At 35.9% G+C, this 22,337-nt stretch overlaps 2 protein-coding genes and 2 long non-coding RNA genes across 6 annotated transcripts; 2 read left to right on the top strand and 2 right to left on the bottom strand.

Moving 5' to 3' along the window:
• Positions 1-789: 789 nt before the first annotated feature.
• On the top strand, positions 790-2,820 carry LOC103452935 (uncharacterized). Its single transcript, XM_008392464.4, has 2 exons — positions 790-1,907; positions 2,142-2,820. The coding sequence occupies exons 1-2, from the start codon at positions 1,001-1,003 to the stop codon at positions 2,498-2,500; spliced, it is 1,266 nt and encodes a 421-aa protein (XP_008390686.2). The 5' UTR covers positions 790-1,000; the 3' UTR covers positions 2,501-2,820.
• A 4,238-nt stretch (positions 2,821-7,058) lies between these two features.
• LOC103452936 (uncharacterized) lies at positions 7,059-9,054 on the bottom strand. 3 transcript variants are annotated; one of them, XR_011574139.1, is made up of 4 exons: positions 8,882-9,054; positions 8,578-8,689; positions 8,156-8,271; positions 7,059-7,288 (listed from the first exon to the last, which is right to left on the bottom strand). It is a non-coding gene; the product is annotated as an uncharacterized lncRNA (long non-coding RNA). The 3 variants fall into 3 exon arrangements; XR_011574138.1 differs by lacking the exon at positions 7,059-7,288 and adding an exon at positions 7,878-8,047; XR_531800.4 differs by lacking the exon at positions 7,059-7,288 and having other exon boundaries at positions 8,067-8,271.
• A 3,429-nt stretch (positions 9,055-12,483) lies between these two features.
• Positions 12,484-12,973, top strand: LOC114820210 (uncharacterized). Its single transcript, XR_011573923.1, has 2 exons — positions 12,484-12,649; positions 12,756-12,973. It is a non-coding gene; the product is annotated as an uncharacterized lncRNA (long non-coding RNA).
• Positions 12,974-17,397: 4,424 nt separating this feature from the next.
• LOC103452937 (trihelix transcription factor GT-3b) lies at positions 17,398-19,301 on the bottom strand. The gene is made up of 2 exons (XM_008392465.4): positions 18,489-19,301; positions 17,398-18,129 (listed from the first exon to the last, which is right to left on the bottom strand). Exons 1-2 carry the CDS (start codon positions 18,828-18,830, stop codon positions 17,581-17,583), a joined length of 891 nt encoding a protein of 296 aa, XP_008390687.2. The 5' UTR covers positions 18,831-19,301; the 3' UTR covers positions 17,398-17,580.
• Positions 19,302-22,337: the final 3,036 nt, after the last annotated feature.

Below are 22,337 nucleotides of genomic sequence, written 5' to 3'. Positions count from 1 at the left end.
CATCACAATAGCATATTGATTTCTTCTATAATTGATGCATGTAATAAACCAATCAATTCACGTAAAATATTTTACGAGTAAATCACAACTTGACACATTAATATATAAGTTGTAATGATTTTGATCAGAATTTAGAAGCAAATAAGTCACAATTTGACATGCATCCAATATTTTTTCAGGTGACTTTCCTGGATTAATTTTTTACATGTGGACCAAGATGTAACTTGCAAATAAAGACGAAAGCTAGTAATATTTTAAACTTGAATTTGAAATATGACGACCTTACCGCCACGCAGCATTAGTACTTGATGTGATATAAATAGAATTGATATTTTCATAGACCATATTCTATAGTATAGGCCAAGTAGAGTTCTTAAATAATGGAAAGGGAACATCTCGGATCCATTTCACTTAATTCTTTTTATTAAACAATATGAATTCTTAAAATTTGATTTAATGATTAAAGTTATTAAAACTTTTAAAGTGAACCCGTGTTTTTAGTCGTTAGATCAAATTTCAAAAGTTTGAATTGTTTGATGAGGAGTATTAGATGGAAGAGATCCGAAAGATTCATTTCCTTAAATAATAAGGAAAACTAATGAAAATGACTTGAAAACTTTGAGTTTTAACGATAAGGACAAAATAAAAGGTAAAATGAATAGTATCATGATTAATTTTTTAATGTAAAAATTTAATTTTTTTGTTAACTACCGAAAGCTTCTTTTTAAAATTCCTAAATAATAATCCACTATAATTCTCCATGGCTGACAGCAACACGTTGAAAGGTCAAGTGTTAAACTAATACATTCTTTACGCGACCACAGTGCGCGTCTGAACACCAGTTTTCCCATCTTCTCTATATTTCTAGTTCCTAATGTGAACTCAACGACCAAAGTCTTCAATCCTTCCTTGATAAGCAACCAGCACCAATCACCCAAAAACCCCTCTCTCTCTCACTCCTAAAACACAGCTTAAACTCTCTCTCTACAAATTTACAGTCATGAGTAGCAACTCAGTTCATCAGAACTCCGGCTGCTTCAATATCATCCTGCGCAGGCTTCTGTGCAATGGAAGCGTTCCGACTCATCCATCAGACCAAATTTCAGATTCTAACACAACCCAGCTCGCAAAACCCCCAAGAAAACAAAACCCTGATCCCAAAATTCAGTCTTCAGCTTCTGTCACGCCTGGAATCGTGGCAAGGCTGATGGGTTTGGACTCGTTGCCGGAAACAAATTGGGTTTCAAGAGGCCCGGACTTGGTCAGTCGGAGTAGGTCACTGAGTTTTGCAGATTACTTGATGGATTTCGACTCGAATGATCATCAGAATCACCAGCATCGAAGGGTTCGAACTTCGGTCTCTTTTCGCGAAGTCCCGGAGGTAATGAATGGTCAGAAGAGCAGCCATGATTTTGTGGTTGTGTATTTGGACAATGTGGGTGAGAAATCGAAGGAAGTTGGGTCGAAGGTGAAGAAATCCGAGTTGAGTTTTGGGGAGTTGAGGCAGGGGAAGAAGGAACAGAGGAACAAGAACAAGGAGAAAAACAGAGAGATTGGTGAGATTATGAAGGAGGAGAAGAAGGAGAAAATAGTAATGATAAAGCAAAACAAGAACATTTGTAGGTTAAAAGATGAGCCCAGAAGGGATTTTGGTGCCAAATCTTCAAAGGGTTCTAAAAATGGTGGTGCAAATTTGAAGGGGGAGAGAGAAAATATTGCAATGAAGAAGACAACCCAGAAGAAGAAAGTTGTAGTGGAACCAAGAATCAAGAAGAGAAAGCAGAAAATTGAAGCTGAAAAGGAAAAAGTGGCTGCAGATTTTCATGGTTCCTCAGAGAATGATACAAGTGTTGCTTCTGTTCTTGGCATTGATGACATTTTGATCGAGCATGAAGCTTGGTTATCAGGTTTGTTTTGTTTCCTCAAATTTTGCTTTTCATGTTACAACGAATATTCTAATTACTCTAATCTTTAAATTATAAAAAAAAAATAGATTCGAAACCGAACGTAGAATGAGCATACAGTTGATCAACTTAACTAAGCGCATGTCTGCTTTTGTTTCCTCAATTTTGATTGCAATTTAGCACGTTGTATAACCAATTTATTCTAAATTCATTTTTGTGGGTTAATTTTTCTTATAGGATATTCAATTCCCATGGATTTGAACTCTAAGGTGAAACCGTCGCCAAAAGCTCCATTTAGTGACAGATCAGAAGTGAACGCAGCTAAAAGGAAAGATTTTGAGCCGATTAGGGAGGAGGAAACCAGAGACTACGCAGAGCTGCTGGCTTCCAAAATCCAAAATTGGATAGAGGAGGATTTGAAAGAATCAAATTGGGTGGCCAAGAATGCGGTCGGGTTCGAAGGTTTCGAAGAAATCTGCGAGGAATTTGAAGGGCGGATTCTGGACATGCTAGTGCACCAGACCATTGATGAATGTATTGAGATTTCTTATGAAAATATATGGGGAAATCTGTGGACTTGCAATGCTACTGCTTGAAGAACAAGGAAACTCTTCTGAAATGTCGTAAATATTCTTCGATGTTTCAAACCCTAGACTTTTAGTTGAAGCTTGAGCTCTTCCATTTAGGTGTGAAAGGAGTTCGAGCCTTTTAGCGACAGCTGAGGCACTGACACAAGTATAGCAGCAACGAAAGCAATTGGAATATGTGCTTGCTTACACCTCCTGCCTCCATAAAAATTGGCAGGATTTTGTAGTATTTTCCATGAAATTCTAAATGTAATTTCAATGAGTTTATACACTTTGTCTTGTGAAAATGTTGAATAATTATAATCTTATAAACTGATTAGCATTGACTATGATTTAGTTTTTCTGAAATTGAATATTTTCATATAAACAAGCTTTAGCGCAAGAAAGATTTTTCTTTGTGATCAAATGGTCCCTTTCTTTAGTACTTTCTACATATGAACATACACCCCCAACAAGGTGGTAGGTGGAGAGTGTTTAATGCCACAATATAATGTCACATCTACACTAGTATAGTACAGCAAATTATTATGATCAACCAAATAAAAACATAAGAAAATTAATGGAGATGACATGAAAACATTGAGTTTTAACGAAAATAACAAAAATATGTTGTAAATGAATAGTATTATGATTGACTTTTTAATGTAAAAATATGATTTTTCATTAAAATGAACAGTACCAGAGATGTTTGATTAATACTCTTTGAAAACGAAGCTTTCTGCATGACAATCCACTGATAAAAAGAAGAAACTTGCATTTATTTTGTGAAAACTTTGATGACTTGTGTAGTTTATGTTGATACATCATAGGGCCAAGAAGTCAACAATCCTACAGAAACGTTAGCCGCCTTCCATATGAGTTTGTACATTTAGTGCAGTTCCATCATTAGATTATGAAAGCTTAACATCCAATATAAGTCGTTACCAAGGAAGAAAATATCAGTAATATCGGAAATATCGGTAGTCTGAAAACACGGAAATATCGATGGAAATATCGGGATTATCGATATCGATAAAAATTACATGGAAACCATGGAAATTGTAAGAAAAACTTGGAAATTTTTAATGAAACTTTGCAGGATGTTTATTTAGTCAATTATCTATTAGTTTATCACAAAAAATTGGAAGGAAATGCATTGCATGATGGATTTAACTGATTTAAGTGGATTATATAGCGAGCTGGCAAACATTGTGAGTGTAGAAAATATGTAGTAATTAATGAAAGAAGTTTAAACACACCATAATCATTTATATATAATTAATTAGTACAATATTGAGAGGTTTTATTTAGGATATTAAAAACAAAAAGGAAGTGAATAAAATGATGAAGAATAATGTGCCGAATTTGACATTTTAAATTTCTTACACATAAGCATGCGTCTAGGCGTTGAAGTTCCAAATTATAGTATATCAATTAACGATTGAAAATCAATACGTTGAATAAGACTAAACTTTAATTTGGATGCCGATTATGTTTTTTCAAGTTTATATAAAGTAAAAGAATTGAATTTTGGAAGCCAGGAGTGTGTCAATTGTTTTATAATTCGTCTGAATACATATATCAGGTTGCTACTCAACGTAATTTGAAAGTATATCTAGTGCAAGGACTTGTCTTTTTTTGTTGATAAGCAAAGGGTTTGTAGCTTTTTTTGCTAAGCAGTAGAACATATTATGTTTGTTTAATCTTTAGCATTTGATCGTTGTCCACAAATATAGCATTTAATCTCACACGCCACCACACACACAGAGAGCAAGTCAGAGAGTGAGTGACACGCCACCACACACGCACTTCGAGACCCCCCACACCACACATGCACACAGAGACTGAGCTCAGTCTCTCGATCCTTCCTTCTCTCTCTTCCGAGTTCTGAACTTCTGAGTCTTCTCCTTTTCTTCTCTCTTCTTCTGAGTCTTCTCCTTTCCCTTCTCCCTTCTCCAGTTTTCCCACACACACACAGACATCATCTCTCGATCCATCTCTCCATTGCGTCTCCCTCTGCTCCTCCCTGGCATTCCTCCTCGTCGAGCCCGTCACCATGTCCCGCGACCTCTACCTCTCCTCCGTCTTCCCCATCGGCGCGATCCTTCTCGTCCGCGTCTCCCTCTGCTCCTCCCTCGCCTTACTCCTCGTCGAGCCCGTCACCATGTCCCGCGGGCCGCGACCTCTACCTTTCCTCCGTCGTCCCCATCGGCACAATCCTCCTCGTCCGCGTCTCCCTCTGCTCTCTCTCTCTCTCCTCTCTTTCAGCCGCTGATCGAATACGATCTGTGAAATGCTTGCTCATTGATCTCTCAGCTCCGTACGATCCGCGGCCTTCCAAAGATGATGATCTTTAGCACTGTAACTGCCGGTGAGGTACTCGATTTCTTAGCTTCTACTGTTTTCTTCCAGATCTTGCTCGAATTCAAGCCCTTGCTTCTCGGATTAGTGTAATTTTGTCACTGATTTGGTATAAAGTGGTGATTTTTGTTGAAAGATAGTGATGATTTTGTTCCGTTTGGTTGCAGGTTTCGTTCTTGCTCGGAGTTATTCCGATTCTCCGGCGAGGTTGTGACTGTCGAGAAACCAAAATATCGCGATATTTTGACGAAAATATTTTGGATACCTATTAAAATATCGGTAAAGCAAAAAACCAATAATATCGGCGAAATATCGCCGATATTATCTATTTTTTCTTCCATGGTCGTCACTCATAATGAGGTGAGCCGAATTATGATAGCATTAGCCGTGTAGGGTATGTGAGCCTGCGAGTCATAATCGTAGACGACTAGCCATAGAGTAGTCGACGACTGATGGTAAAAATCAAGAGATGCGTGAAAAGATAGTGAGATTATTCTTTCGTCTTCGGTGAAAAGTTATAAGTAGTGTAGTAAAATCTTTGTAATTGAGATTTGCTAACCATCGTAATGATCTTTCTCAAAAATCACAAGGTGCTAAAGTGGCAGGATATGGGGTCTGCAGGTTTTTGTGAAATGGATGCTCTTATCGTGTTCTTGATGAAAAGAAAACCAAATCTTGACTATAACTTTGATAGTGGCAAACTAGCCTGTATAAGGTACAACCTAAGATGGAACTGAATTATTTTCATCGACATGTATTTTTTGTTTTAAGTTCGCCAAGACGAATGCACCGCTTTCCCGCTGTTGTAGAAAAAGAGGATGCTCTAACTAAGAATTCTAAGAAGACTTGTTCCAACACCCATTTCTTGCTAATTATGTGATGATAGAAGCACTTTCATACAAGTTTGGTGCTAGGAGTCCTTCTAGTTGAATCAATAATCAATAGAACCAATAGGAACTTCTATGGGGAAATTATGATTCTCACTCAAGACCTCACATAGTAAATTGTTAAAGGGTCTGGCAACCGGGGGAAATCAATAGGAACTCCCCATTCTAATAGATGTTCTACCTTTCATTATTAACATCCAATCCATGCTAATAAGAAAAACAAGCGATTGCTAGTCAGCTTTCATTTCATGAAAAAAATGGTAGGGGCTGAGGCTCTGATTTCACAGGTATTCCTGTTATAGCAAAAAGAAAAAGTGGAACTACAAGTATGAATGTCCTTTAGAAATGAAGAAAGTTGGGGTTACACCATAAAACTAATTGGCAATACGGTGAAAAGTCAAACCTCTTATAAGCCCATGCAAGGTCTCTCCTCCTATCATTGTGGGACTTATTCTCAACACGGCCCCTCACGTGTGGCGAATTTTCAAGTCTAACATGTGGACAACACAATGGGGTGACATGGAGCGCGGGTGGCCATTTGGCTTTGCACGTGAGACAACCTACTCTAATACCATGAAGAAAGTTGAGGTTCCATCATAAAATCAATTGGCAATATAGGAAGAAGCCCAACCTCCTATAAGCCCATACAAGGTCTCTCCTCCCATCAATGTGGGACTCATTTTCAACAAGTGTCACATGCTCGTTTTGAGTGGAAGTAGGGTGGGAACTTCAGTCAGGCTTCCACACGTGCATTGAAACCAGAGTCTGCTACTCGTTGTAGGCAAAAGACGGCTTTAACCTCATTCTCCTATCTTAAATAAGGCCTGAACGGCAACATAAAAGCCTTGGAATGGCAGCCAAGCCTGCATCTCACTTTCTTTTTCTGTCAAAAGCTTTCCACGTAGGTCTATAATAACCGTTTGTCAGAATGATTTCTCTTACAATGTTTGAACTTGTCTTGTTCGCCAATGAACCAAAAATAAATGAAGGAGGCCGCCTTAAGCACCAATTAGAGATATTTACCATTAATATTAAGAAATAAAACGCGGAGTGAGTTTCTGCTGCCCAAGAGATTGGGTTTTTACCCTTTATTGGAACTTTTGACATTTTATCCATTTCTTACATCGCGTGAAGGGATTACAGGAGGCTGAAGCCCTATCTGGAACCCCCCTAAGCACTGGTAATCCTAATAACAAGAAAATTTTCTGTATAGCAACTTAACTAGCCACTCTCGCAGACAGGTAGGACCACGTATATCAGAGGCTGTACATACGTAAGGAGGAGACGTATACTTTCCTTTCACCAATTCACAACGTTATATGCGATCATTGGACGAGTGATTTACATTTTAAACACCGTGTTAAATATTATTAAAAGAGTGATGCCATTAAAATTATGTTTTAGTTGCAGGAGAGAATCTCTTCTATATTACACCCATTCCTTATGAAAGTGCTTAGGCTTGCCCCCAATCAAATTTCTCTCCCCAGACACACATGCAATCTTTCCATCTAGACACGGCGATCATGTCCCCACGTGTTGGGCGAAAACACATGATGCATGCGAAGTGCTCCTTAGTAAATGAGAACTGAGGATTCTATATATAAAGAGACCCTAAAAACCATGAGGAGGATCATATGGATCATAATGTTAAGGGTAATTCGTTTGACATCTTTATCTTATAGAACAGAGTGCTTCCACTTTCCAAGAAACCCTAGAATACAGCCACGAACATGAAGGAGAAATGGAAAGAAAATAAACAACCAAGAAAAAGAGCATTCATTGAAACCTTCTTAGAATGTAAATGGCATTGGTAGGGCTGGTACCGAAACTCTTGTCCCAATTTCTAAACCGAAGTTATCGGCAATCCTAATTTCAAGATCGATCCTAAGTCAAATTTTTGAGAATCTCGAAATAGTTTCAGAATTTCGGAACAAATAGGGAATCCCGAAATATTTTTGGCCTTTTGGGCTATTGGATTAAAACTTAACATATTGAACTTTTGGGCTAAAATTTAACCTTATATATTGAAATTGTCAGCCCAATTGACATTTGCAATTAACATAATCAAACCAAAATCCTTGCCTATATTATTAAGTAACAAAATCGCCTATTGCAATTAACAAAATCCATTCCGCAATTAATATTGGACAAATTTGAACTAACGGGAGTAAATTAAATGTTTGATTAACTGTGAAACATCGGACAGTACTAACATCAGGATATTACCAACAACAGTTAAATCGAAAGCCAAAGATTCCCAGCAAAGCTATCCAAACGCAAAGACAATCAGTTGTTCTAAGTGATTGACTTTGTACGGTTCTTGTTCAAACTATTTAAACGAGCAAAAGTAGTGAAAAATATCAATTACAAACAACATTTCAAACAAACAAACACACCAAATCAAAGCACCAATGGATATCGATAGTCGGATGTTTACCTAGCAGCAGTGGGACACAAGAGAGTCCCTTGCTTGTTGATCTTCCCCACACGAATAGATACGAGAGGTATACAGAAGCACCTAGCAAGCATTCCAACTTCCGCCGGCTCGAAATGCTATTCATCAAACACAAAGTGTGAGATCATCAATTTTGCAAAACCCGAAATCAATATAAACTTAACCCCAAAAACTATGCCCACATTTCGACAGGTTTCAACAACCTCCATATCAGTTCCAATTGCTAAATTTCACAAACCCTAATCTAGAAGAACAAACTTTTTTATTCAACACAAAACGAATACGATGCATCGAGCAGTGCAGAAGGAATACACCAGAAACAGAAATATTATATCTCAGGTCCATTACAAAGATGCAGAGCAACCATAAATCAAGGTAAATGAACCATTACGGTTTCCACTCACTAAATCAAAGATCAGTGCATGATAATGTTGTATCGGCTCTCCGTGCTTGGCTGCAAGTCCCGATTTCACAGAGAGAGTTCGAGGAGGAGGCGAAGGAGCTCTGGTCTGCTAGCTTCGAGGAGGAAATAAATGAATTATAGAAGAACCATATGATTAAAAAACCCAAATTTCAAACAAAATATAACACGAAATTGAAAACCCCAAATCCAAAACCCTAGAATTCAAATGCCCAAATTAAAAACGAATTGAAGCCACAAACAGACTTTACCACATCAAGATTACCTGATGAAGACAAGAAGATTACCTTAATGAAGAGAGAAGTAGAAGGAAGCAGATGTGGCTGTATTGATTATCGAATGCAGAGGATGTTGTCAAATGCAAAAAGAAAATGGAACACTGGATGTAGTGTGAAGGTAAGGGGGAGAGAGTGAAAGAGTGGAGGTCGAGGTGGGTTTGGGGTCGGGCGGAGAGTTTCAGTATAGTCTGAAAGTGAAGTTGAGACTGAGAAAAGGTTTCATTTTGAATGAACGGCTGAGATTAATTCTCAACCAATCCAACTGCCTGTAATAGTTAAAACTATATATATTTTAACTTCGGTTCGGTTTGGTATTACCAAAAAAGTCAGATTGTGATACCGATTTCCCTACCGAAATTTTCAGGATTTTCGGTTTGACTTTAGGACTTTTTTGGTACGGTTTAGGATTTTCGGTGGTTTTTTCCACCCCTACATTTTGAATGAACGGCTGAGATTAATTCTCAACCAATCCAACGGCCTGTAATAGTTAAAACTATATATATTTTAACTTCGGTTCGGTTTGGTATTACCAAAAAAGTCAGATTGTGATACCGATTTCCCTACCGAAATTTTCAGGATTTTCGGTTTGACTTTAGGATTTTTTTGGTACGGTTTAGGATTTTCGGTGGTTTTTTCCACCCCTAGGCATTGGTACTTGAAAATTACTAAAAGAGTAAAAATTTATACCATTTAGTATGAATATTGATGAATCGATATTATATTATATATTTTACTCTTATCTTGGTATTAATTTATTAGTTATTTTGTGAGAATTGTAATACTTTGATTTATATTCTTAATGTAGGACTTTCGACTTCCTCTTGAGCAAAAAGTAGTCAAACGGTGGAATTTTTTAGCGATTCCAATTAGAGTATGTTTGTGAGTTTCTCAACTTGCTCGTGTCAAAGTTTCACATTTTTCTACGATTATTTTCTGGCAATGAAATAAAGAAGAGTTGTTGGAAAGTGACTTTTTTTACTTAATTGCGATTTTTGGAGCTCAAGATGACTTCCAATGGGTTCGTGGCCTTCTAGAGAAGTGTTTAGCATAATCCAAGCTTTAAATCCAGCTTTTTGGGCTGATTTTGGAGCAGATTTGAGTCCAAAACTTGGCTGATTTTAAGCAAATTTTACTAGTCAATTTAGGATAATATTTCTTAATTTATTTTAATTTATTTAGTTTCCTAGTCTTATTCTAAGACCTTATCTAGGTAGGGTTTTATTTTGTAGTAGTATAAATAAAACTTTTTAGCCATTATTAGGGTTGGAGAGAAGACACATTATTCTGGAGAATTTCAAACTTTTTTACGTGTTTTCAATCACTTTTCTAGTTAATGATATTTTCTTTAGTTTTTATTATGATTATGTGTCACTAATTGTTTTGCTAGGGAGAGGCCACGAGCCTTAACATGAATATGTGATTTATTAATTTGCTTATGAATGGATACATGCTTGCTTTGAATCATTAATCATCATGATTAAACTATCTAATTGTCTTAGTGATTCGTGACCATTAGGGTATTTAGACAAGTAATTTGATGCAATTTTTTGTTGAAACATCACCCTAAAATTGAGGAGGGCTTCTTGTGATTAGTAATTGTAAGTTCACTTAAGACGAACATCACACTCTTAAGGGTTGCATGGTTTTTCAAAAGGTTTTCACAAAACTTAATGAGTCTTGCATGTTTATATTTGATTTGAACATCACAGATGGTTGCATGTTAGATATACGTTTTTGTTTGAACATCACGAGGAAAATATGTATTAGGAAAACCTAACATTCAAAATTTCAAAGCATGTATATGGAAATTCATAAATAATTAGTAAAATTTCATAGGATTGATAATGGTGACGGCGGAACCCTACTGTTTAAATTGTTTTCCAAACTGTTTTATTTTGCTTTCTTTACTTTGTTGATCAATTTAATTGTTTTTAGTTAAATTCGTTTTTGTTATTTTAAATTTCAAAATCAACCTTTTCGAAACTTTGTTTCAAATAATTAGCTGAGGATTAGTTTAAATAAAAATTATTCATTCAATTCCCATGGAAAACGAGCTTACATTGAGCTGATACTACGATAACTGTGTACTCTTGCAAGTATTTTAAGTGTTTTTATCCATACTTTTACTGGTAAAAATCCTATCAAACATTCTTCAACCATCCAATAAACCCAGGAAAACTCAGGCTGGTTATTTAAACCCCACCGTGGGCTATCAGCGATGACCTGTGATTGAAGAATAATTAGGGTTTGTAATCAGTCCATTTTCACTGTGAAGGTTGGTTGTGGTACCTTTTTCTTTTACGGTTTACCACGCCAACTCCATCAAAAGTTCCCAAATAATCATGATTACGGCCCGATTATGGAAAAGGATGTGGTGCACTATTGTAACCAATTTCAGGCCTTTGCTGCTGCTGCTGAAGCTCAGATTGCTGCAGCTGATTATAATCACTACTTTGTTTTTTGCCACAAAGTTTGCATCATGGAAAGGACTTGACAACCGATTTGGCAAAGCCGTCAACCAAGGTGGACTTCAAAGGACTTGATTGACCACACAAGCGAGTTTGTAAGGCAAGAAGAAAGATTATTCCGAAGGGAAAGGAAGTATGAGTATGAATATGCTAGTGCTAAACTCATCTATGGCACATGGTTCATGATTGTTTTGTTTTAGTATGATGAAATTTGGATTAGAGGTGTCAAATCAACCTATTGAGTTGTTAATGAGTACCCGTTCTGACACGTTTAATTTGTTATTACAATAATATATAGGCAAGGTTGGTAGTTGTGATAATGGTGTAAGATAAATCAAATTAAATGAATCTTAATGGGTACCCATTAACGACCTTATGAGTTGATTTGGCACCTCTAGTTTGGGCCAATAATCCACATATATTTTGTATTTTTTAAGCTGACCAAAAAAGAAAGTTTTTGTATTTTTAGCCTTCATTCGAGTTCAACTTCAATTCAAGGTGAACTCTGGGGCTGAGTTCTGTACAAGTGTGAGAGACTAATGTAGGCTATAAATGCCTCTGTAAGTCTTTCCAATCCTCAAAATGATAGACTGTCGTGGCGAAGTCATTAGCTAAAAAGAAAGGCCTAAGTAATTGAAATGTAATTTGTTTTAAAACTCACAGGCAAAAAAAATGTGGAGTGATCTGGAGTGTAATTTGTTTGGGGCACTGAAGCACGCAACATGCATGTTTTCATCCTATGCTCGACATTCTATCTAATTAAGCATTATATTTTGAGTCTTAGGGAAACAAATGGAGAAAGCCAAAGTGATTTTCTTGGTGGCGCTTCTAGTTTTTGCCTTTGGTATGCCACTTTCTTTTCACGTTGCATTTCTATGTTTCGGCAACACAATTGTAAAATTTACTCATCTAAACTATGAAGATAAGAGAGAGTTCGAACTCAAAATGCAGTAGATTGATGAAGAATATGATATTGACCAGGCCAAATCACTACTTACCTTATTTATTTCTAAAGTTTAGTTTTAATTTATTATTATTATTAATCAAAAACTGTCGTCCACAAGAACTCATAACCGTTAGAAACTGAATGAATAATCTAAAGATGAAAATGTTAATCGATTACTGTAGGTTTTTCAAAAGTAATTGAAGCAAGAGACACAATAAAGGACGCATCAGTGCAATGTGAACGCCCTGTTGATTGTCTAAGCTTGTGTGGTGAGTGCACAGCCAACATGTGCAAAACTGGTCGATGTGTTTGTGGCTGTGCAAACAAGAAGTCCATGGCAGAAGCAATCACTGGTATGAAAAAGTAATGTTTTCATAAATTCTTAATAGTAACTAGTTAAGAGTAGTTAACTAGACTATCCTGCTTAATTATTTGATGATATTAATTATTTTTTCTTAATTTTTAACAGGTTCTCGTCCTGGAGTTGGAGTTGAAAGTCGACGTCGACATGATGACCCCCACCACTTCTGTTATTGGGACTGGCAGTGCGAGTACATGGCAACATGCCCACCTGGATGCAACGCTGACCAATGTAACAATGGATATTGCGCATGTACTTGTTAGTAAAGAATTTAACACCATTTCTCAAATAAAAAGTTACCACATAAATAAAAATAAGAATAAAAATGATGTACGGACTAAATGAATGTATTCAAATTTGATCCGATCTGTTACATGAATAAACTCTAAATTGTTATTATGATTGGTCACATACTGCTTATTTTTTTATTTAAAAAAATGGCACATTTGCTATCGATCTCCTAGTTAGTTATATGCGCAAATACCACCTGAATAAAAAAAAAACTAATAAGTAATAACCATCTGAGTGCCACCTACATATGGAGATAAATGAAAATTCTAAATGAATTCACAAAATTTTCAGTAGCTTCGGTAATAGTAAAGAAACAATCCCCTTCTTTAATAAGAAACTAGTCTCTCTGCTTGCGCTCAAGTGCATACGAGAGACATTTTTTAATATATAACTAGTGCTAGGCACTCTTAAAAGTGTGTAACGTTAATTGTTTATTATTGTTATTCGTTTGGTATAGACATTAATTGTGCCGCTATAGTCATTGTGGCTTTGGGTTTTGCATTTCCTGGAATCAAAGGAAGGGATGGATCAACTGGGCACTGATGGAAGAATTGCATGACGAAAGGGTACTTCTCATCAGATACAGAAGATACTTTTGGAACATATCCTTTGAATTATTGGTTTATATCCTTTCATCGACAGATATGAAATTCCTATCGATAGGCTTCTGGTTTGATCACCTGGCAAAGATATTTAATTCACTCACAACTACACTTTCATATTAAACATGCATCATTTTAAGCACTCTTAGAACCACAAGCTGGTGAATGACGAATTGCGAGACTTTCTTCAAACTAAAAACTAAAGGTCTCGGGTTCAAAACTCACTGCTGGCGTAGAAGCTAGATTTTTGACCAGGGGAGACTGAAATGCCTCTGTGAGTCTTCCTACCTCCAGAAGGGATGGAGAACCGTGGCTTGCCACCTCCTCCTTTTAAAGAGAAAAAAAAGTATGTTCTTAAAGTCGTTGAGACAGTTGGGTTTGCTTGTTATTGTGGTTTAGAATGCTACTCTCACAAGGACGAAAGATTGTTGTATCTTAAGAGATGAGCCCCGGCTTATCATGAGCATCCGTGTGGAGCGTAATATTATCATAAAAGCATTCGTTAATTATCAATTAAAAACTCTATTGTTTCACTTGAAAAAAATCTTTTAAAAAAAAAAATCTATGTATACGTTTGGAGAGATTCTAGTATCTTATTAAATTGTGAGAATTCCGAATTCCCGTGGTCCATTTTAATTAATAATTAGCAAATAATTTCCAAGAAGCTTACGAATTTTTCCAATGTTTGACAAAAGTAGTGGCACGTCAAGAAAAGTCCGTTCCCATTTTCCATATATCATATTAGTCTAGATTTGTAGAAAGTCAAATAGATGATACGATATCGATTATTTTTTTTATTTATTAAAGAAGAGGACTGTAACCATGTGATTACAGTCAAAAGAGAGATTATACTAATTAATCAAGGCCAGGCAGAGCTTGTTAAACGGGAGAGATTATTTTTATTAGAGAGTTGGATTATGTAATCTTGTTAACATCACCTCAATATAGAAGCTGGTCAAACTTAAGAAGTGGCACGCATAATTGCAGACATTCCATGGCATTGAAATATACAAAACAAAAGCTTACCTGCCGACTACACCTATAATAGTAACCATGTGGGTTGCCAAGTTGACGTCCATAATATATAAAAGAAAAATTAATTTTCAATAGTTTCGTAGGAAAGCACCACAACTATTTTATGACATTTGAGTTCAGAAGTTCATTCAACAAAATGATGTAGCACATTAGATAAGTTCACATTGTTAAAAGTTTGAAATTAGTGTTGAGAGTACAAATTCGACATCGGAGATAAACGAGACTTTGCATGTGCTTATATATAATAGTTGGGTTACTTCTTGTATTTCCAATTAATTTTATAGTGAAACTTCAACTTCCTACAGTTAAAACACATACACCAGTCTAATGAGAACCAAGGCTTTTTAACTAAAATGGTTTTTGAGATTAACATAATTAACTCCTCAATTTAATTGGTCATTGAGATTGAAAATCGATAGAAGTGATCCCTAAGTTTGTTCACCGTCAATCATTTTGGTGTTTCCGTGAAAAATCTCCGTTAAATTGAGGATATTTTTGTCCAATCAACCTCTCCACTTGCTTTCTATTTAACGGGGATTTTCCATTGAAGGACCAAAAGAATTGATAGTGAAAAATCAGGAACCACTTCTGTTGATTGTCAATCTCAATGACCAAAGTGAGAAGTTATATCAATCTCTTTTGACACTCTTTGTTATTGTTCATGCGCCAACTGTGTAAATACAGGTAGTTGCCAAACAATATGTAGATTCAGATTTAAACATCTTTTTACATATTGAAATTAACCCCATTTAGCTTGGAGCCAAAAACCTCCTTTACACAACTTCTCCCGTTGAAGATGCTGTTAAAACTTGTGAACAAGTGAAGACTTTCCAAGAAAAAATAATAAAAAATAAAAAGAAATAGTAGGCTCCAGTTTGCTTGTGCTGATATCAGTGGTCCAGCAGAATGCATTGCACAACAAATTGACAAGAAATGGTACTAACCATCAAATTCCAACTTTGGGTATCTATCCGATCGATATTTGCACATATCTGCAACCAAAGCTAAGTTCTCCACGGCGGCAAACATGCATGCATATTTGGACCACCGAATTGTTTGGCACAAAATCCTATATTTACATATATGCGTCGGTGAAAAATACACAAAGTCATGACCTGTAATTATACGTGACAGCTAGAGATAGAGAAGCAGCAGCGACACAGAGAGGGAAAAACACGGTAACGTACGTCTGAAAGATAGCTGGACCTCAATAGAACAGATTCTGTATGTATGTGAAACTTGGAGACCAAGATTATTACTAGCATGATTTGATATGTCCCTTTTGCTGCTATCGCAGATGGAAGAAGCTAGGGTATGACACATCGCACATGGTTTTTTTCATTTTTGTATATTATTTGTTGTTTAATTTGCAATGGAAACTCTGAAGGAATATTTGGATTAGATCAATCTCTTCTTCGTAAACAACGTTTTTCTTCAGGATCTCTCGATACCTTTGTTCGGTTGAATATGATTTTGTCACTCCCAGTTTAACTTCAAAAACGCTTTGAATCGATTATTTTACAACTCGCTGGTTGTCTCGTTATCACAAAATGATTAGAATAGCTGGCTTCCGTTGAATTTGAATTATAAGACAAAAAAGGGCATTTTCATGGAAGTAAGATGTCAAACTAAGGATTATAAATACTCTAAACTCGAATCGACAGCCCATCTGATGTATGCCGTATTTAACCGCATATTTTGTAGGGATATGTACACATATATTTGTTACCTTGATATCGATGGGTGTAAGTGTAACCGTGTAAAATGCTAGAATGTCAAAAGAGAACTAAAAGCTTGAAAATCTCAAAACACGGTCTTGGAAATGTGTCTTGGACTCGTGGTCCAGCTATACTAACTCTACTTCACAGTCGTGTGTATGCTTTCTAAGAGTATGAACACCTTCAAATTGAAAGTCCTATTACGTTATGGACCAGACAAATTGGTCCACTAATATCACACGAGAAATTTCGAATCGACCTAGAGAAATTCCATTGAAGCAAATTACATTCCAGGTCGGAAGTAGGATTATGTATAGAGGACCGATTGAGAAGATAACAAAAATTCAACAACGTATAGTTTTCGAGAAAAGACAAATAAAAACGGCTATAGCATATGTTATAGATTGTCGATCGAGCTGCATCAAAGATAGCTTAGATTGATACACTATGTCTAACAACATCATATGTCAAATTGTCTAAAGTAGCTTGAACATTCTCATGTACATGTTACTACTTGAACCTTAATATATAGTTGCATCAGATCATGTATCTATATATATAGATATAAAAATATTCATAACTCATCCAGCACCCCCACCTGCATATGTATTCAGGGATGGAGGAAACAAAACTGTATCTGTCAATAAAATTTCAGATACAGAATACTATAGTTAATGCAGATGATTTAGATTTTTCGATTTTCCAAGTTTTTCTTCAGCCACTTACACATGTACATGCACCTCACCACCTTAAATATAAAAGGACCGTATATATTTCATGCATGCATCTTCCTTTACTGCATATAGTAGTAATAGAATATACAAATCTCAATAACCTACATGAATGAAATATCAATTTCGCGTGCTTACTCTTGAAGCCAATGTTGGCAACCACATTTCTCTTCAATCTTCATGCATGTAGATATATTAAGACTTCCATGGCAATCAAATAAAATCCTTGAATTTTATTTGTTTATATTTAATTTATATTAAGACTTCCATGGTAATCAAATAAAATCCTAGAATTTTATATGTTGATAGATGTTCATGATAATTAAAGATCAAAATCACTAGGGTAAAACTTATAATTATGGAAACGATCGAGAGAACGAATGAACCTTTCTTTCACTAACTAGCTAGCAATAAATTAATGAAAAGCCTCAGTAGGCAAAACAGAAGAAGATGGATCCGTATCATCATAATGGACATGTCCAAAATGATTAGTTCCAGTTTCTAGCTAATTGAGAATTAATGAACAAACCTCTAAACCAGGTCTTCATAATGCTTGCTACATATCCTCTCTTCTAAGCTTGTTTAGCAAAGCAGTTATAAGAGCATCCCTCTTCTCGGCCCTAGCCTCCTCCCTCAATCTCCTTTGCTCCTCCCTCTCCCTCCATCTCGTCTCCATCATTATCCTCTCGTTCTCCAACGCTTCCATCCTCTGCCTCCACTCCATCTCCTTTAACCGCCTCTCGTTCTCCCTTGCTTGAAACTCTTCCCTCCATTGCATTTCCATTTGCATTTGTTGCTTCATGAACCCCTCCAATATCTCCCTCACATTATTTCCACTTGCACTCCCACTAGTACCGCTGCTTCCGATATTGCTCATCTTCACCTTTTTCTTTTTGTTCCTCGCCGTGCTTCCCTTATTCTCTGCCTCGCTATCCTCGTTATCTTCCTCATCGTCTGAAGAAAGCGTTTTCTTCTTCGACCCGCTTGCAGCTCCGCTTTCTTCTGCCCACAGCATTCTCTGGATCCGTGCAGCGAAAATCGCTTGTAGCTCATTGTAAAACGGGAATTGCTGCCTCATAGGTTCCGGCTCCATTGTCTCACAACCCTAAATATATATAATCATAAAGCAAGATATAAATACGTACATAATAGTACTGTATACTTATCAAACACATGAAGGGTGTGTGGTAAAGCTTTGCAAGGGCTTGTAGCTCGGGTGTGTGGTAAAGCTTTGCAAGGGCTTGTAGCTCAGCTTATTAAAAACATTCACTCATACACCCATGGTCTTTGGTTCGTTCTCACTTAACTTTTGAAGATTTGGGTTGAGGAAATAAGGAAAAGCAAATCTTAAATGAATTAGTATGTTTTCAAAGTGTGTGTGTTGATTAGATGGAAGATTAATTAGCTTAATTAGATAGATATAATTTTAATCTAGCAATTATTTGGGTTTAGTAACATGTCTACCTTGTAACGAGTAACGAGGTTTTTCCACTTGCACTTGCACTGTTCTGCGCTGCGATGGTGACCCTTTTCCTTCATCTTCGTAGAAATCACTTCCCACAGAAGCTTGTTTCTCTTCGTCTCCATAAAAGTCTGATCGAGCTCGGCTCTGATCAGAAGCAAGTCCTTCGTCTCCTGAACGCTCCATTGAGGAAACCTATCACTCGCGTCCACGTGTACAGTTGCAGTACTAGGATGCTGCTGTTGAAGCTGCTGCTGCTGCTGCTGTTGTTGTTGAAGCTGAAGCTGCTGGGGATGATGTTGCTGCTGGTGGTGATGTTGGAAATGATGAGGATGATGTTCCATGACAACAAACGTAATCTTAAACAAAAGCGCTTTCGTGAAGATGAAGCTTTTGTGATTCGGAAAAGCCGATGGGACTCAAAGAAAGAAAGAGAAGGATAAAGCTTTGATTATATGAAGGTTGGTGTGAATGGAAGGTGTGAATCCATAAGGACGAAAAGGAAAGAGAGAGATTTTGATCATTTTTTTTTTTTTAATCGCTTCAAGAAAGCGCAGTTTAATTATTTTTCGTTCAGATTTGATAGATTTCAGAAAAAAGAACGAATTAAAACAAAGAAAAAGGAGAGAAAAAGAAGGAAGGAAGGAAAAGAAAAGCTTTTATTTTATATTGTGTTTCCCAATTGCTTCTTGCTGTTGAGCTTCTCATCTGTCTACGCGGAAACTCATTTTCCTTTTCTGTCTCTCTCTCTACTTTCTCTCTCTATCTTTTGTTTTAGTGTACATACATGATCCCATTTGTTCCCATTGCGTTTACGTGTCGTCACGCTTACGAGAAAAGTCTTGTTCTCAGCACCTAGTTTTTTTTTAATCTTGGACTCCAAGCCTTTTAATTGCCTTTTAATTGCTTCTAACACAGTTCACTCCATTTTAGCTGACGAATTGGACAAATTGAAAATAATTAATTATAAAAAATTAACAACGTTATGCGGAAGATATAAATGAGTGTGTGAATATCCATGACCATTTTAATTTATCAAGTTTTTGTTCTTCAAGTTTCTCGTATTTGCTTTTTGATGCATGTTTGTTGGGAGAGGGGGGGGGGGGTCGCTTCCAGATATTCCGTGGGTCGCAAAGCGGCAAGGACCTTGATTTGCAAGTAAAGGTGCAAAAGGATTTATGTTTATATCTTGAAGAGATTTTTTTTTTGTTGTAATGTCACTTGTATTATCATGTTTATGCGCTGAGTTTTACTAGGAAAAGAAACTTGTCGGAAGTAAAAGCAGTGTATGAGAAATTAGAAAGTTCGTAAAAATCAGCTCTTTAGTTACATATTTAAAAATGTTTATACCTTTTTATTTAAGAGTAGAGTAATGTTAGGTATATTAAATTTGTAGAATAAACTTGCAAAATAAATGTGTAGGCAATAGAAATGAGCAAGTTTATCAACGCTTAAGTAATAAATCAATTATCAGCTTCCATGTACTTTAGTTTCTAAAATTGTCTCCAAATTTAGCCTCCATAACATTACCCTTACTTAAAACTCCTTTTATTGCTTGATACCACATTTTTAGGTACATGACGTCTTTCTTTTATTGGACTTGACAAATTAACCCATTAGGTTTTTAATCGGTACTCAATGGCTTAATGAGTACCTATTTAGTTTGATTTCATCGTAATAAGGTGTATTACATTGTCATCACTACTACTATTCTCACTAACTATCAATATTACCATTACATTAAACTCATTGGCTACCTATTAAGAACTCAATGAGTTAATTTGTCAGATCTATCAAAGAGTTAGCTTTCGATATATATTATTAGTTAGGCTCAATTGTTTTGAGGTTTTTCTTTGGTAAGTATTACAAATCTAATTTATGTAAACTACACCTTTTAAATCACTTTCTAATTGTTTGAAGGGGAAACGTTATTTCCGGTTTTTGTACTACATTCGTGATAGTTTTTTAATTATGTACAATTTTGATCATATAACTAAAAAGGATTTCATTTTTTCAATTATATAATAATAGAATAAAATTGTTAAAAATTGGAAAGTGTTACTACCGTATAGCCTCTCTAAAGTTATACAGTTGGTACCAAACCAATTTTATAACTTTATAGAAGTTACTTAAGGTGTAACAAAAAAAAAATTTATTGACTTATTTATTCTTAATGAATGTGTTATTGCCAATTATGGTTGGTTGAGTTAATAAGGATCGTTATCTTCGTTAGACCAAATTCTAGGTGCGAATCCCATTACCTGGGCGATTTGTAAAAACTAAAAAAAAAGGGCAAAGACCCCCTTTGTAAGTCCTCAAAAAAGCTTGTGGTACTCTCTGACCCTGGAATGAGGTAGTCTCCCCTCCTTGAAACTTAAAAAAAAAAAGTTATATTTGCTAAATAGGATTTCTTGAGTGCCAAATATTTTGTTTTTTTTTGTACTCATTAATAATTATAACCATTTGAAAGTGTGTTTCTTTAATATGGGGCCAAGAAAAATTATAACTTATTTATCATATGGAGTTTATTGCAATACATAAATGATTAATGTATTTTATAAATAGGATTTTTTGAGCTATGTATTTTATGTCTTGCATATTTTCGTACTTATTATCAAATATAACTATGTATCAAGACGTGTCTCCTTAAAATACGACAAATTACAATATAAAATTTATTCTAATACACAATTGATTTCAAATTGAGACCATTTTTTTTTTAAGTTTAAAGAGGCTATTCTATTATAGAGTATTAATTTTAAAAAAATTCACCGTACCACACTAAAATTCTACTGTCTCTAGAGTCTAGACACTCTCTGTGGGCCGTTATTATTTTAATCAGCTACGCGTTATTCTGCAATGTCTCGTGTGTTGACAACTTGACGCCTACCATGTGTTTCCACGTGGCCTGCATGCAGATATGATAAACGAGAAATGCCTTGGACCCACCAGTCTCATGGTTCACACTTGCCTGGTGTGACCCATTCAAATTATTTGACCCGAGAATGTTGTATCAAGATATTCTCGGTTGGTAGATTACCAAAATGGTCATGGACACTTGGAGGAGAAACGGAGGGAAGGAGAGGGGTGGATGACCGACTAATGCGGATTTTGTGGAATTTCACAAATTTGAATTGGGAGGTAAAACGTCTTTTGTTGAATGTGATGGTGTTGTATTTGTGTATTTCTATGGTGAGACCAGGGTGAAAGCAAGTTGTTTTCATTGGGAGGACAAACGGTATGCCATGATTGATTAGAGAAAATTTTCAGTGTGTTCAGAATACAGAGTAAAACATTGTATGTCATTATAAAATTAGAAGACACTTTAAAGAGATTTTTTTTCTTCAATTGTATAATAACATGTAGGGTTCTGCCTATATTCCAAACACAGAAAAATCTCTCATTGACCACACCATTACCTTACTAAGTTTAAACTTGTCATCAACTCTAATTTTACACTTATCCAATCTCATGTTTTTTTAGATGAGAAAACTAGTTACATTTCCGTTTAATCCCTTTAGTTGTTCTTCACATTTTACAACGTTAGACAATCATATGAATCCTCTAATTTTAAGGCCAACCTCTAAATATCAACTCTCTCAAAACTACTACAAATCTAAAATCATTTAGTCATCACACATTTATCCAAATATATCAACGAACTATGTAATAACCAATATAATTGAATATCCAGATGTCATTAGCACATTTGTTTATGTTAGATAAGTTTGCCATGGTTTAATGAGTTGGATTGAATAAGATTGGACTATATTGCCACACAGGTTTGGTAGTTACCACTTTACTAGTATACATACACTATTGTATTGCCTTCGGTTCATTAATTAGAAACC

The sequence above is a fragment of the Malus domestica genome, chromosome 12 (assembly GCF_042453785.1).
Source record: "Malus domestica chromosome 12, GDT2T_hap1".
NCBI lineage: Eukaryota > Viridiplantae > Streptophyta > Magnoliopsida > Rosales > Rosaceae > Malus > Malus domestica.
This window is presented reverse-complemented; position numbering and strand designations above follow the sequence as displayed.